General features: G+C 44.6%; 1 protein-coding gene across 1 annotated transcript; it reads right to left on the bottom strand.

Moving 5' to 3' along the window:
• Positions 1–10059: 10059 nt before the first annotated feature.
• Positions 10060–14551, bottom strand: TRIL (TLR4 interactor with leucine rich repeats). The gene is made up of 2 exons (XM_005518916.3): positions 12017–14551; positions 10060–11907 (listed from the first exon to the last, which is right to left on the bottom strand). Exon 1 carries the CDS (start codon positions 14426–14428, stop codon positions 12224–12226), a length of 2205 nt encoding a protein of 734 aa, XP_005518973.2. The 5' UTR covers positions 14429–14551; the 3' UTR covers positions 10060–11907; positions 12017–12223.
• Between the last annotated feature and the right edge of the window lie 800 nt (positions 14552–15351).

Here is a 15351-nt window from a genome sequence, read left to right as displayed (position 1 = left end):
CTATGAGTACTTTTTTCATAACCCAGTCAAAGGTTCTGCATGCTGCTTCTCTTTTTTCCTCACCAAGCCCTTGTTTGGCCATCATTCTTGTGATCACTGGAGCTTTGTCTCCAGGCAAAATCTCCCTTTTCTTGTTTTCCCATCCCTGTCTACTGGCTACACAACTGGTCTGGAGCCTGCAGTTTGTCTTCTGGGCTTCTTGCCCACATACGGCTGTGGTGGAAATCTCAATGTCCTCATGCCTTCCCACTCTTCTTGCAGCTGCTCCTCTCTGGAAGGAGGAGAAAGGGTGTCCATGGCATCCCATCCAGTTAGGAGAAGCCTGCAGATGTTAAGCCCTTGCACACAGGGAAGGACTCTGAGATCAGAGCGTGCTTGGACAAGAGGGCAGCAGCACAGAGCGAGGCACCATGGAGGAAGGTAGAGAATCACCTGTGGCATTGAACAACCAGCTTCAGCAAACCAAACCAAACTACCCCTACTGCACAGAAGGTCTAAGATTTAACCTCCTTAAATGAGTCCTTGCTGTATAGACCTACTGCATAATAATGCAAATCATTATAACAGGTAAACATTTGCATTCATCCTCCCTTCCCTGAAGACTGCTTTATCCGTTCCCCTTTTAGAGGGGGATGTCCTTTGATCATACATCTATAATTTGCTTAGTAGAGCTGACTATTCCTATTGTTTGTGCATTGTCAGTTGCAAATAAACAACCCAGTTACTTTGTCAACAAGCAGAAAGCAGCAACAATGTGTTTTATCAGTAGTGTTACTACCCAGCATGTTGTGGATGGACAGATGGAGGGGATGAGCATCCATCACCAAACAGGACTATCATTTTAACAGCACTCTGGTTTGTGCCAGCTTAACCTTACTGGGAAACTACAATTTGTTTCCCTCCCCCAGCTTTGCTTAGCATACCAACAAACAAGGGAGTCACAGAATAACAGAACTTTGAAATCCACAGTGTTTTAAAGAAATATGTGAAAAAAATATAAACACAGTAAAATAAAAAATAAAACACAGTATGTTTACATGCGACAAGAATACTGCTACTAAACCTGCCATCCACTGGGACATTCGCCCCCTAAGAAACAGCTTTTGAAAGAAACCCATTTCTCATAATGCTTTCTAGTCCTTTGTTTTTCTCCATCCCCTCACATATTATTGCTGCTTGAGACAGCCCTTGTCAGGACAATCTAGACAGTCTTCAAGAGGTGCCAAATTACAGAGACCTCAGGTTTTTCACAGTTAGTTGTTCTTTTCACTGCTGGACTCTTCTAAAGCAAACGAGATTGAATTAGTATGTTTTTACTGTATTGGTTCCTCTGCTCTGCTGTTTCCCATGGCCTAGCAGAGGAAGTGTGATTGCCAAGTGTTTTCTCATTTTGTTTAATCTGATACAAAAGGTCACCTCAAGTATCCTTTTGGTATTTGCTCCAGAGCTGAATATAAGTGATGGCAGCTCCAGGAAGAATTTGTGTTGCTAAACTTCAGAAATATTTGGGTTTTTAGATACAAACAGATGTTTCCTTTTGGTAGCATCATTTTCCATGTGATATTCCAAGAGGTGTAATGAGTGTAGCTGAATCACAGAATATTTTCCAGAAATCAATTAGTTTCACACACTGCTTTACCACTTATGAGAGTATAACTTCACAGTTACGTGAAAGAGATAAACAGTTGATTTGTTCAATCAGACTCCTATTTAAATAGACCACAAATTCTTCTTAATATCCACAGATAAATTTTGCAGCAGAAGCAGGAAAACAGAAAAATGGGCTCAAGTTTGGGTCTGATATAGATCCATCAAAATTAACAAAAACTGGGCTGCCTTGGGGTAAGTTGTGCTACACCAGTTTGGCATAATTTGCACCAATAAAACAAATAATTATAGGAATAACTATTTAATCTGGAGGATTCATTAACAACTGTAGGTTTATGCTCTAATCCTGTAGTCTAAATTTGTTTTTAATATATAATAAACATAGTTTTAGTTATATCCAATGCTGTTCACCCAAAATAATCCCTTTTGCAAAGCGATATTTAACTTCACATAATTTTAAATGAATGGTTAATAAAGTCTTCCTGGATATACTGAGAGGCTTCTGTCCCGTCAGGAAAATACATGCCATTCCGACCTTTTCAGATGCAAAGTATGTGCTCTTTGGAAGTTTGTATTTATGGGTCAGACATAATGACTTTACATGGAAAAGATGAGTCAGGAAAACTCCACTTACTTTTTCAGAAGAGTAAATTGACCATTTGAGGACACTGAAAGGGCAGAGGAATTATGAAACAAAGGTTGTTTAAAATGTTTCAGCATTGCAGTTAAGCAGATAAAAGCATCAACTATAACCCCTGACTTCAAAACACACAGGTCATGGCTCAGTTTTGGCAGCTCTGCTGTAATGACCCAGTTGCCATAATCCTGATGTTTAAAAACCTAGAAAGGCAAAGGAGGGGACATGGACAAGGCCTATTATACAGCAGAAAAAAACCCCAAACCAAAACCCAAGAAGCAAATCAACTTCCAAAGGCTTCTGAGAAATGCCAGCTGAAGCCAGTAGTGCACAGAGGGATGGCATGGGAGAGAGGGAGAGCGCTGCTGGGGAGACCAGTAAGAGAAGCTGCTAAAATGACATAAGTGCCTTAGAGAATTTTGCCAGATTCAGAATTTCTCTTTATAATGTATGAATTATGGTTGAATATTCAGATTCCTGAGCAAAAATTCATTTCTGAGTGTTCTGGTCTGATTTTGATCGCTTTTGTTCCAAAGGGCACTGTCTGAAAAGCAGGAGCTATGCAAGTTCTTTGACGTGAAAACACACACAGGTGATGAAAGCTCTACCACTGGCCTGTTTGTCAGGATTTTACCTCCTTCTGTCAAGAAGCTTAAGAAACTAGTTTCAACCAAAATGAAAAGATCATAAATATAGAACAGGAGAAGCCTGGCAGCTTTTCCCTCTCAGGAGGGGCAGCAGTTGTTGTGAAGAATCAGACCAAATAGATCACATAGATCACTGGGGCTGTCTGCCTTCATTATTGTCAACTGAATGACAAAGCTTTAGGCAAGAAACATGTTTCCTAAATCCATAATTCTTCTTCTCCTGTGCTTTATTTATACTGCATAAAAACAATACCCAATATCTGCACTGGCCACACAGGAGCAAAATGCAACCTGAGTGGCTAGAGAACAACCAGGTCAAAACACAATGTAAGAGTTACAAAACTTGATACCTAACTACAGACCACAAAGAGAAACAAAAAGCAGCTAATAGTGATATACAGGGAAGATAACAGGGAGGGTAACAGGAGAGACACAGTGGGAGGTACAGGGAGTATGACACATGAATTTAGACAGCTATCCGTGTAATGACCATAATGTTGACCTTGGATGCCTCCCAAAATCTATATTTTGAATATTTTGTAAGGCAACATATTTTCTAAGCACCTCCAGATTCTCAGACACATTGGATGCTCAGCAGCCCTAAAAACATATTTCATTCATTCTTACCATAATAATCCAAAAGCTTCTAGCCAGATAGAGAAGCAAAATAAAATAGGGAAGAGGGCAAAGAACATTTCAGGGGAAAAACCCCACTGATAAGTCCTAAAGTATAAAATCAATTCTAGTGATATTTTTGACATGCTTAAATTTTGTCGTGTTCCAGATCTGAACAGCCAAATGATTGTTCCAGTGCATGCACGTTTGAGTCCTGCCACTACTCTCACTTCTGGTAGACTTTGGCAAATGTGTATGGCAAAGCTCTAATTTATCATGGTTATTACCACGGGGGTGTGGGGGTGTGTGTGGGAAACAAAAACCAAAATAAACCTATTCTGATTGTTACAGTTTAACTGTATTTGGAAGGTTGGAATAATTGTCAATTCTCCTGTTTCATAAGGAACTGCATACCTCAAGGCCTAAGAGGTTGTAAATTAAGATGATTTTATACTGCGGTATAAGTGAAAAGGCTAAAAGTAAAAGCTTATAAGTGAGAATGGCAGAGATTTACAGGTACAGCTGTGCTAATTGGAATGGTAGGTAATTTTAGCAGGTTGGATAAAAGCATATGATCTGACTGAAATTCAAGTATGCCTCAGGTGCACTTGCAAGTGCCAATAAAAACAAATTAATCCAACATCTGAGTAGATCAGTATCACTGCAAGCTAACAGTTTGGAATTCATTAGTATTTTCTGCCTGGGACTTATTCTAAATACTTCTGAATAAAATATATGAGAGACTATTTGAAAGTGCACCCAATTATATACTACAGACATCTCAAAGAGCTGCTAGCACCTTCAGCAAATTGCCAGTTACTTCAGTCTGTGCTGACTTCAAATTAACAGAGGAAAACTAAGGAGACTGAGTCTTAAAAAATGTCAGGTGTTTGATGCCCCCTGTAGTGTGAATACTATTTATGACTCTCCAGTCACCAAATCAGCTTAGGTCAATACATATGTTATAGAATAAATAAAGTTCTAAGCCATTCTGGTGACAAAGATGCTGAGCCTAAATCTCTTTTCCGTTTGAGCCACAGAAATGGAATGGAGGGATGTCTTTGTTTTCTGCTGGACCTCTACAGTCTCAGGTTCTCAGGGATATATCCTAAGATATATCTAAGAAAACCAAAAGGCTCTGCACTTTATGCAGCAGAATAGTATCAGTGGGATCTCAGTGAACCATTCCAATCACAAATCATTCCTGAACAAAATAACTTCCATTTAAGCCGGATTTATTGCAAGTTCAATACTCCTTCCTTTTTTTCACTAAAAGCAGACTGTATTTTGGCTGTAATGTGTAGGCTGTAAATGGCTGTTATCTCTTATTTCAAAACAGATAAAAAAATCCAAAACAAACTCCCATTATACAGAATTTAAAAATGAGATAGGAAAAGAAAATAAACATCTGCTGGCCTGAATGCCCCAAATTTCTTGGAAAAAAACCCTATGCCAAGGAGTGAGATGCCAGGAGAAGGTGGTTCTACACAAGGAAGAGCACTCAGGTGGAAGGCACAAGTAGAACTGTACAGCAAGGATCCCAGCACCTTCACCAGGCTTACAGGAACTACTGGGAAGTTCCAGATTTTTGGCTCATTTACTATTACTACTACTTCATTCATTTTCATATTGAACTCAGTGTGTGCAGATAGCTTAGCTATTGCTGTCACCTTTGCATTAAAAAGTTGCAACAGAGTTTTATAACTGCCAGTACCTAATACAGTAGTGGTGCTGGGAGAAAGAAAAACCAAAGGCTTTTACAAAATGTTTTAAACATTATGGTTTTAGGCAACAAGAGGAAGAGGAGAAATTTGGTTCAGGGGAAAATTAATGAATTGGGTCCTTATGGTAATGCCTTTAAATTTCTGAGTTAACAACTTACTGCAATGCTTGTGAAAGATTCTCCCTCTTTTGTAATTATCACCTGAGACAGACATTTCCATGTCAGTCAACACCGAAGTTCATCTCTATAAGTTGATCTGATCTGAGAAGTTACGTATTTCTTTTTAACATGAACGTCTTAGAGCACAGTCCTCCAATGCAATTAATTCCATCACCACAGACCTATTACTGATGGGCATCTACATTAAGTCTTGAAATCTTTTCACTCTCATGAAGTGAAAACAGAAGGATTAAGCTGTTGCTGAAAAAAAAAAAAAAAAGGCAAGCTAGAACATCTGCTGTATGTACTGAGCAACACTCCAAACTGTCTCCTAAGTCTAACATATGCTCCCTGTCTTGCAGCATACTTGTTCAAGATTTAGATCGTGACATAGTAATGGCAAATAAACCATGTTATCCTTCATTATAAACAATTTTTTTTTTTTTAATTTTAATTTTTTTTTTCTGAAACTATTCTTTTCCCGAGCGTGTTCCTCTACAGTGAAATGTGTTCTGACCTTTCACCCGATTGGTATTGCTACTGCATATCCTCCCCTACTTCAAATTGTTTTACAGAAGTCAGATAGAGGCTGCTGCAGTGCTGAGCAACTTTAAAATTTTAACTTCAGTATTTAAATATTTAGCAAGATGAGGAAAATAAATGGTGCAATCATAGATATGTCAATGGAACAATGGCAGATGAGAGGCTGAAAATTGTACTAAAATATGGATTTGGACTTATCAAAAGAGGTCTTTCTCGCTACTAGGATGAAGTATAGCAGTGTAACAATGAATCACAGATACAATTCCAGTGAACTTTTCTGGGTCCAGATAGGATACTTGTATCTCCATGTAATATAATTTGTTAACATAATGCCAGTCTTTGCTCTTGTTGCCAAGGAATTAAATAAGAGCACTGTGTAACTATTTGCAACCTTCCTACCTTCTTCATGTTCCAAGGAAAGAATATTCCTTTCTTGACTTAAAACTGACATTCATGGTTATTTCAAAGACAACATCCCTGAACTGTTTGTCCTTAAGAGATAAATCAATCTCTCAATGAGAAAACTTGTCTCATTATCTTTCTGTATATGATTTTTATCTATTGTATGTATCCAGGCTTTCTTCAGCTATTCAAATTATTTCTAAATGTTTACTACAAGTAAACAAACATACACTGAACTAATGACAATGAAACAAACTGCACATGCAAGAAGGTAAGTGAACCAGGAAAATGCTGGCTAACAGGATTTTTGCCAAGGACTTCACAAAAAGCTTATCTGCTCTATTTCCTTGAATTCTTGTCTTATAGTCAAGTTGGTTTTTTTTTTTCCTAGTCTCACATGGGGAAGCAAAATTAACTACACTAGCCCAGACTGATGCATAAGGTGCTACATTACAGTAAGACGTTTGCCATCACTAGAAGGCACAGCTGTGATTCTGCATGAATGTTTTGTTGGGCATTCATTCTCACAATATTCTAAAAAATAAACCACTCACTTCACAACCTCTGAGCACTTGCCACATTACAAAGTGCTATGCATATGTTGACTGACAGATTGCCCTAACGTTTGTTCAGATTCTCTCTTGGTACAGGTTCCACGTGGATGGATCTCAGAAGTGCAATAAAGTATTTTGAAATACTGAATATATACAAAATTGAAATATTTGGGGGAAAAAAAAAAGTGGTTAGAGATTATGTTTGTCTGGACATTAAAAAATAAAACAAAACACCTTGGTAAAGTAAAGAACAGGATTAGGCCTATATCTGAAGTCAAGAAATACCACAAGTTATTAGCTAATTTATTAGTTTTACTTGGCAACAGCTTCAAATGCACTTTACAATGAAAAATCAGGTTATACCTTGGTGAGAATAAATACTTTTAACAGTACCCCAAGTTTCCTTTTAACACTCAATAGCTTTTGAGATTTATATATGATGGGGTCTTCCCATTTCTAGACAACAGTTTATTCCTAGAAATTATTAAACATGGATTATCAAACCATAAATAAATGTACCTTTGCAACACAGCATAAAAACTCATAAAGTCTCTTTAAAGTGTCAGATTCCTCTTTGTTTGTAAATAGCTATGTTTGAAACAGCTTTCTTCCAACTATTTATTCATACTGCATTATTCATTCTAATTCTTATGGTCTTGTTTGTAAAAACAAATGAGATATCAATTTATTTAAAACACTTATCAAGGAGCATCTCTATAAATAAAGTCATGTACAATGATACTAAGATAAATATTTGTGTTTAAAGACAATTGACTATTTTTCTACAGGAATTTAATTTCTATGGGAATTAAAGTATGCTCTTGAGAAAACTCAACTTTTTATGGAGAAAAACACAACAGCAGTATTTGGACAGGCTGCCAAAACTATGCTATATTTAGCATGGAGCAAAAAGAATAAATCTAACATCCAGCACACACTGTTTCCTGATACTTATTCCTCGTTTCTACTTAAGAAAATATCAGATTATAGAATCAACATTTATAAAACAACTTGACTCAAAGAAGCTGCCCACATAAAAAAAAATCAAGTACATCCCTATGCATGCATAATTTGTCTGATTTAATTAATTTTAAAAACAATTTTTTTAAACCAAAGCTTCACTCGTGGACCTCACACAACATATGTACACCCTTGGTGGCCAGAGAAACATGAATTAGTGGGAGCAGCCAGGTTTTTGGAAATCAAGTAGTATTTCTCTCATTCACTGGTGGAGTTTTCTACAAATATGTATACTGTCATGGAAACCACTTATTTTTGTAGACTCATCCCCTACAATCAGAATGTAGTTTACTAGTTAAATAAATATCCTGATGAGTAGACAAATAAATATCCTGGAGCAGACTTTTTGTTTCCTCACAAATCCTCGTTTTTCAAGTCTCTTTCAGGAAAGAGCAGAAAGGAGAAGGCACAAGAAAGATGAATGCTTTACCCAGTCCCTTTGTCTAAGGGTTCAAAAGTTGATGATACCTTAAAATGCGGCATTGTGAAAAGCAATGCATAAAGAAATCAACATTTTAATAAATTTAACTGCTAGCTCAGGCTCCAATAATCAAGCAGTGCTTTTTAATAAGGGGCTTTCATCCACATGCAGATATTCACTGACACCATTGTACCTCTGTTCTTTTCAGATTGTTTCTCTCTAGCCCCATGCTATAATGTCAATATTCCCAGGATCTTAAAGAGAAGTTCATTTTCAATTCTACAGACCATTAATGATTTCCAGCAAAGTTATATCACCTACAGAGGATTTTTCTCTAATGTGAATAGCCTAGATTTTCCTAAGACTGTGGACAAACCGAATGTCAAGACTAAATGAGATTGTTTAAGCAGCTTCCCATCTTTGACTGTTTTTTCCTGCCTCTGAACTACACACCCATATTTTGCTACTTCCAGCACTTGTGTGAGTTAAGCAGAATCAAAGAAACTGAGCTGGGTGAAAAATAGGGGAGAGGGGAGGTGCTAGGAAAGGTTATTTTCCAGAAGGATCAGTTTCACAGTTCACCTTCCAGCTGCACAACCAACCATGCCAGCTGGATGAAGTCAGGAATTGAAGAGGGGCAGCAGGAGGTGGCAGAGGCTGCCAAATCAGGCAGTGCTGACACTAGGAAAGCCCTGGCACCTCTTGCAGACCCCACAGCAGCAGCCCACTTAATTTGATGGGGCAGTATTTTGGCGATTTTCGATCTTTGATATATACCATGTTCAGAAATTACTCAGCAGAACAGTACTCAATTCACTCTTACCTGAGTTACATGGATTTCATAAGACATGGCAGTAAAACTCCATTTCTGCTAGAAGGAAAAACATTTTGAGCACAAGTTGAGGGCAGATCCATCCATTTAGAAAGGGCTGTTTTTACAGTCATCCTTTAGAAAGGAGCTTACTTTAAAAAGGACCCAAATACATACAAATACTACTGGTAAAAACAGAGCCATGTTATATTCACATTTTTCAGTCATTCAAAGGTCACATTCAAAGGACATTTCTTTCCTCAACCACCTGCTAGTACAGTTCCCTCCCTGCAAAAATGCTGCAAGTAATATCTGCAGACAAAGCCTGTAAGTATTCCTAGAGTTACAGAAGTTGTGGCTTTTAAAAAGTCAACAGCTTTTTGTTGTTGCTGTTGTGCAGATCAATGTATCTACTTCTCCTATGCTGGAACAAAAAGCCAGTTCCATTTCATTCTTGCATTTCTACAGATGTTTGCAAAAATTCAAATAGAAGCAGTGAATTCTTAATTAAAACAACATGCATAGGCTGAAAAAGACATGCTGATATCATTAGCCTGATAAAAATGAAAACCCCTCAGAACTGCAACTTCCAATGAGAATAAACTACTGATATGATCCCAAACACTCTTTGTTTCTTAATTTTCCTCATAAAGGTTCAATAGTTCACTGATGTAACAGCACCTTATCAGTCTATCCTGAGACAATGGTCTACCTGTTTCAAAACTAACGCCTGTTTCAGTTATTTTACTGTTTGCACTGTCCAAGCATATTAAAATCAAAACAGGGAGCATTACCTATGGTGAAAAGACATGAAAGAATGATGAGACAGTCCACAGTCCTCGTGCTCATAAAATGAAGAAGCTACAGCCGATCTGTGATTGAAGAGGGATGCATTATGAGATACAATGTATGACACAAATTTTATTTCAGCAAATGGATTTATTGACAATTGATTATAACCATGTACAGCATCTATGCATCTCCCATTGGAAGAATATCCAGTGATAGAGCTAACGTTAGTGTGATACACAGCTTTACTCAATAATCCCACTGCATTTCTAACAACAAACAGTGGTGTATTCCACAATCATAAATGGCCAAAAGCACCCAGGTGTCCAAAAGAACAGAAATTTAAAATTCTTAACAAAAAATTAAGTCTGATACTGCATTCCCTCAATTTTAATTCCATACAACATTGTGTCTATTGCAGTGAATTTTAATCTATATACTGACAACCAAGTTTGGCCCCTGATGTTCATGAAAACTACAGCCTGTCAAAATGGAATCCCAAAGGATTTCTTGCTACTGACCCAAGAAACAAGACTTTGATTTTTTTTCTTTCTAAATGGAAAAGACCAAGATTAAGGCAAATGATCTCTACACTCTCTCCCTCAGAACATAAAGTCTTTTCTCTCTATTCAGTCACTGAACTCCAACTGAAGGTACCAGTTACTATGGTATCTTTTGTAAACACTTGTTCATCTGAAAAAATGAAAAGGAAAAAAAAAAAAAAAAGAGAGAGAGAGAGAGAGAGAGAGAGAGAAAAGCCCCAAATTGCTTACTTGCAATTATGGTAATAAACAACTTGTAGTCACGAACACCTCGGGTCAGCAATGAATGCTTGATATTGAGACAAATGTCTCCATAGTAGACTAACGCTTCCTTCAAGCCATTCAGTTCCACAAGAGTTCATCTGAGGTTGCACATTAAATTCAAAGGAGCAAAAATTGTATCAATGGTCTCAACAATTTACCAAACTCCATCTAAAACATTTGCATTTAAAGTGCAATCCTGATTTGGACCTCTTTAACTCGCTCATTTGTAGACCACACAGAGAGAATTATTAATGTAAACTAAACCACCACATTTTGTAATAACAGAACCACATTCTGTAAATATTTAGGAAAAAGTCTGAGAAATAGAGAGCAACTGACCATAAAATGATTAGCATTGCTCAGAAACCAAAAGCAAAATCCTAATTTTAAAAAACCCCACAACAACCAACAAACCAAAACAACTCAAACATTATATACTACTGCATAAGGGTTTAACTCCAGCATTACTCACTCAGCTACACAAAACACATAATCTAGATTAATACACAAAATGTCTTATTTCACAGTGAGGTACACAAAGCTTCTAACTTTAGTAGGCTAAGCGTAAGAGAGAATTGCCTGTTAGGATAATTGTTTCACATTCCTGAAATATTCTCACCTATTATTGTTTCTGAAGTAAGGCACCAATGATTATTTAGTTCACCTCTGCACCCACCCATTTAGAAATGAAGATGGATTATGTGAGGGTCAGCGATCTGCTGACCATCATGGACCCAGGCAACAACAGCACACATTAACGTGTACAAGTACCAAACAGTATTTATTCAAAAAAAAGTTTAAAAATAGCTCATTTGTAAACATTCTACAAAAGATCTGTTAGTTTTTTCTTAGTGGTGTCAGCAATATATTCCTGTAGAATTAACCAGCTGCATTATTGTTTCTCGTTTACAGAAAAGTATAAAAGCACACTTGTGCACATTAAATTGCCTCACATTCGGTTTGAGTTGAAACGGCACAGCCTTCAAACTATTCAGCAAAACTCCCTACATTTCCAGCCCTCCAGTTGCACACAGTTCAATTAAAAGATGGCCCTCGATCCAAATTTTTGATTAGGAAGGGCTGGCGCCTTAGAAAGGCCTGTTCAAAGCTCCTCACACAAGACCAGGCCGCTCGCTGTAACTTGTTCCCAACTTGCAGTCGGAGGAAACCACCTGTAAAACAGCACATTTAAATTAACAGCTCTAAATTTCCTTAAGGGCGGCACTAGCTGCTGTTGGCAGTAGCTCCCGCCGCTTGCTCCTCATGGCAAGGCACAGTTACCGCCTGTCGGGGCTTTTCCTTGGGTTAGTGATGATTCCTGACAAAACGGTGAGGTCCCGGCAGAGGTAACTCCGTCCTACAGGCAGCCTCAGCCCCGGCCCGCACTAAGGGCGGCTGAACGCAGCGCCTCGGAGGCCGCGACCCCTGGGCCCGCAGCATGGCCCCGCAGGCCGAGGGCCGCCTTCCCCCGCCGGGCCTCCGGGGCCCTCAGTCGGCGAAGCGCTGCAGCAGGTGCTCGTCCCCGTGCCGGCCGCCGCCGCTGTCCATGAAGCGCTCGCAGGGGAACTCGATGAGGTCGGCCTCGCTGAGGGCGCAGGCGGCGGCGCCGCGGGGCGGCCGGTGGGACTGGAAGCCCGAGAAGTCGGCGGAGACTCCAGTGCCCATGGAGCGGAGCGGGCGGCGTGTGGAGTAGAGCTGCCGCACGTGGACCGGGGCCGCCTTCCGACGCCGACGGCCCAGCACCTTCTTGCGCAGCAGGCGGGCGGCCCAGGCGGCCAGAGCCGCCAGCAGCAGCAGCGCGTTCACCGCCAGCAGCACCAGCGTCAGCAGCTGCTGGTCGGGGCCGCGGGGCCCGCCCGCCGCCGCCGCCGCCGCCGCGGTGCCGCCCTCGGGCAGCGTGACCAGCCCGGCGCAGTGGTCCCGCGGCGCCACCGGGCACACGCGGCCGCCCAGGACGCCCTCGACGCAGACGAGGTACGGGGTGTCCGGGCGGAGCTCCCGCAGCGTGGCTGCCGGCTCCCCGCGCTCCGGCAAGTACACGAAGCGCTGGAACTTGACGGCGGCGCCGAAGCGGTCGAAGAGGAGGCGGAATCGTGCCGGCCCCAGCAGGCGGGGGCTGCGGTGCGGCCGCACGGCCCAGCGCACCGTCACCCAGCTGGAGCCCACCGCCTCCACCGACAGGTTGTGCAGGAACAGCTTGTTGAAGTCGCACGGGTCGGACACCAGCGGCGGAACCCCGTTGGCACCGGCCCGTCGGGGCCACGCCGCTGCGCTGGGCAGCGGTGCCGGCGTGGGGCTGGCGGCCATGGGCACCCCCATCATCAGGCGGGCGGTGGAGGCTGCCGGAGGTGGCCCTGGGGGCAGCCCCGCTGCGCTGTTGTTGCCACCGAGTCCCTCGGGGGATGGCGGGGAGGGAGAGGCACCGTCGGGGCAGGGGCCGCCGTCCTGCGGCAGCGACAGCTGGGCATCCTGCAGGTAGTCGAGGTACTTGCCGGCCAGGGCGGGTGGCAGGTGGCACTGCACGAAGACGGTGAGCAGGCGGCCCTGGGAGTGCCAGGCCGCCAGCCAGCGCTTGAGGCCGCGAAGGCGGCAGTCGCAGCTCCAGGCATTCCCCTCCAGCTCCAGGCGGTAGAGGGCCAGGCTGGAGGCGAAGAGCTCGCCGGGGAGCGTGGCCAATGCGTTGTCGCGCAGGCTGAGCTCCCGCAAGCGGCCGAGGCGGCCGAAGGCGGCCGGGTGCAGGGCGGTCAGTGCATTGCGGCTCAGATCCAGTGCCTCCAGGCTGTCCAGCGGCTCCAGTAGGGTGGCAGGTAGGTGGCTCAGCAGGTTCCCCTCCAGGCGCAGCTCCTTTAGGGAGCCCAGCCCCCTGAAAGCATCCGGGGCCAGGTGAGACAGTCGGTTGCCACTGAGTGAGAGCTTCGCCAAGCCGGGCAGGTGCTGGAAGAGCCCCCCCGTCAGCTGCCGCAGGCTGTTGCTGGCCAGCAGCAGGGTGTGAAGGGAGCGCAGCGGCCCAAAGATATCTGGGTGGCGAAGGGAGCTCTGCTGGTTCCCTGAGAGGTCGAGAAAGCGCAACTTGGCCAGGCCAGTGAAGGCGCCGCGACTCAGCCAGCGGATGCGGTTGGACTCCAGGTGCAGATAGAGTAAGTTTGGCAGCCCTGAGAAAGTGGAATCGCCCAGCGAGCCCAGCTCATTGCCATCCAGTCGCAGCTTGACAAGGCTGCCGAGGCCGGAGAAGGAGGCAGCGCTGAGACGGCCGATCTCGTTGGCGTTCACGTAGAGGATGCGCAGCTTGGCCAGGGTTCTGAGCGTGCCAGGGGCCAGCGCTGGCAGCAGGTTGTTGCCCAAGTAAAGCTCCTCCAGCCGCTCCAGGCGCTCAAAGGCCTTGGGGTGCAGCGAGCGGATCCGGTTGTACTGCAGGTCCAGGCGCTGGAGCCCTGCCAGGCGGTGGAAGTCGAAGGCGGAGATGTTGGCGATGAAGTTGCCCCCGAGGCTGTAGGTGAGGATATCCTGCGGCTCGGCAGTCTTGGGCACGGAGCGCAGGCCCCGGTTGGTGCAGAGAAGGTGCTGGTGCTGCTGGCAGTCGCATGGCTCGGGGCAGATGGGCTCGGCCGCGGGCAGCAGCAGGAGGATGAGGGGGACGGAGCCCCAGAGCACCCGCGGCAGCACCATCAGGCGGACCCGGCGCGGCGCCCCCATCCCGGGACGAGCCGTGGGCTGCTTCCCCCGCCGGCTTTGTGTCTCTCCGGCATCCCCTCCGCCTCCTCCGCGGCTGCTAATGGGCCCCTCCTCTGCTCCGCGCCGGGCTGAGCTCCGCACCGGGCAGGCGGGCGCGGCGGCGGCGGCGGCTGCAGGTCTCGGTGCCCGGCACCATGGGCTCGCCCGAGCCGGCCGGGAGCGCTGCCGGGGCCGCCGGCCGGGCTCTGCCGCCCCTCGCGGCCCGCGGGGCGGCGGTGGCGGAGCCGGCGCTGCCGCGGGGGGCGGGCGGGCTGCGGAGCGGTGCGGCTGCTCCGCCGGCTCTCCCAGGGGCGGAGGGGACGGGCGGGGAGGGGACGGCAGGGGGGCGGCGGGCGGAGCGGGGAGCGGGAGAAAGACGAGCTCCGAAAGTTGCCGAGAAAACCCAGCGGAAATTCGTACTTCCCACACTGTGCCCTGGGGGACCGGAGGATCGGATGGAGCGGGGGAGAGGGAGGACGGCGCGGCGGGGGGAGGAAGCCCGCGGCCGGTCCTGGCTGGGCTCAGCCCCGGCAGCGAGCAGGGGCGCAGAGTGGGAAAGTAGGAATTGGAACCGGCTGTGGCTGCCTCCCAGCCACATGGGTTGCAGATAGAGCTGCTCATCGGGGAGGGGGAAGGGAACAGAAGTAAACTAGACATCGTCTGCCCACCCCATCGCTTTTTTTTTTTTTCCCCCTTGTGTTTAGAAACCTGCCAAAAGCAATAGTTACGGTTTACCACGGATTGAGGACTTTTCTTTGTGCTGAGCAAAGACAATTAGAGGACTAAGCCTCCTGTAGTACATAAGGGAATGAATTTTCATTCTTTCTCCGCACCGTTCTGCCCAGTAGGTTCCCGACAACGCTGCCAGTGAGGGTGCAATTGAACATGGCTCCAGCTCCATGAGG

The sequence above is a fragment of the Pseudopodoces humilis genome, chromosome 1 (assembly GCF_049639895.1).
Source record: "Pseudopodoces humilis isolate 2021_Gansu_Grassland_sample_001 chromosome 1, ASM4963989v1, whole genome shotgun sequence".
In the NCBI taxonomy this organism is placed as follows: domain Eukaryota; kingdom Metazoa; phylum Chordata; class Aves; order Passeriformes; family Paridae; genus Pseudopodoces; species Pseudopodoces humilis.
The sequence above is the reverse complement of the archived record's forward strand: the minus strand, read 5'-3'. Positions and strand labels throughout refer to the sequence as shown.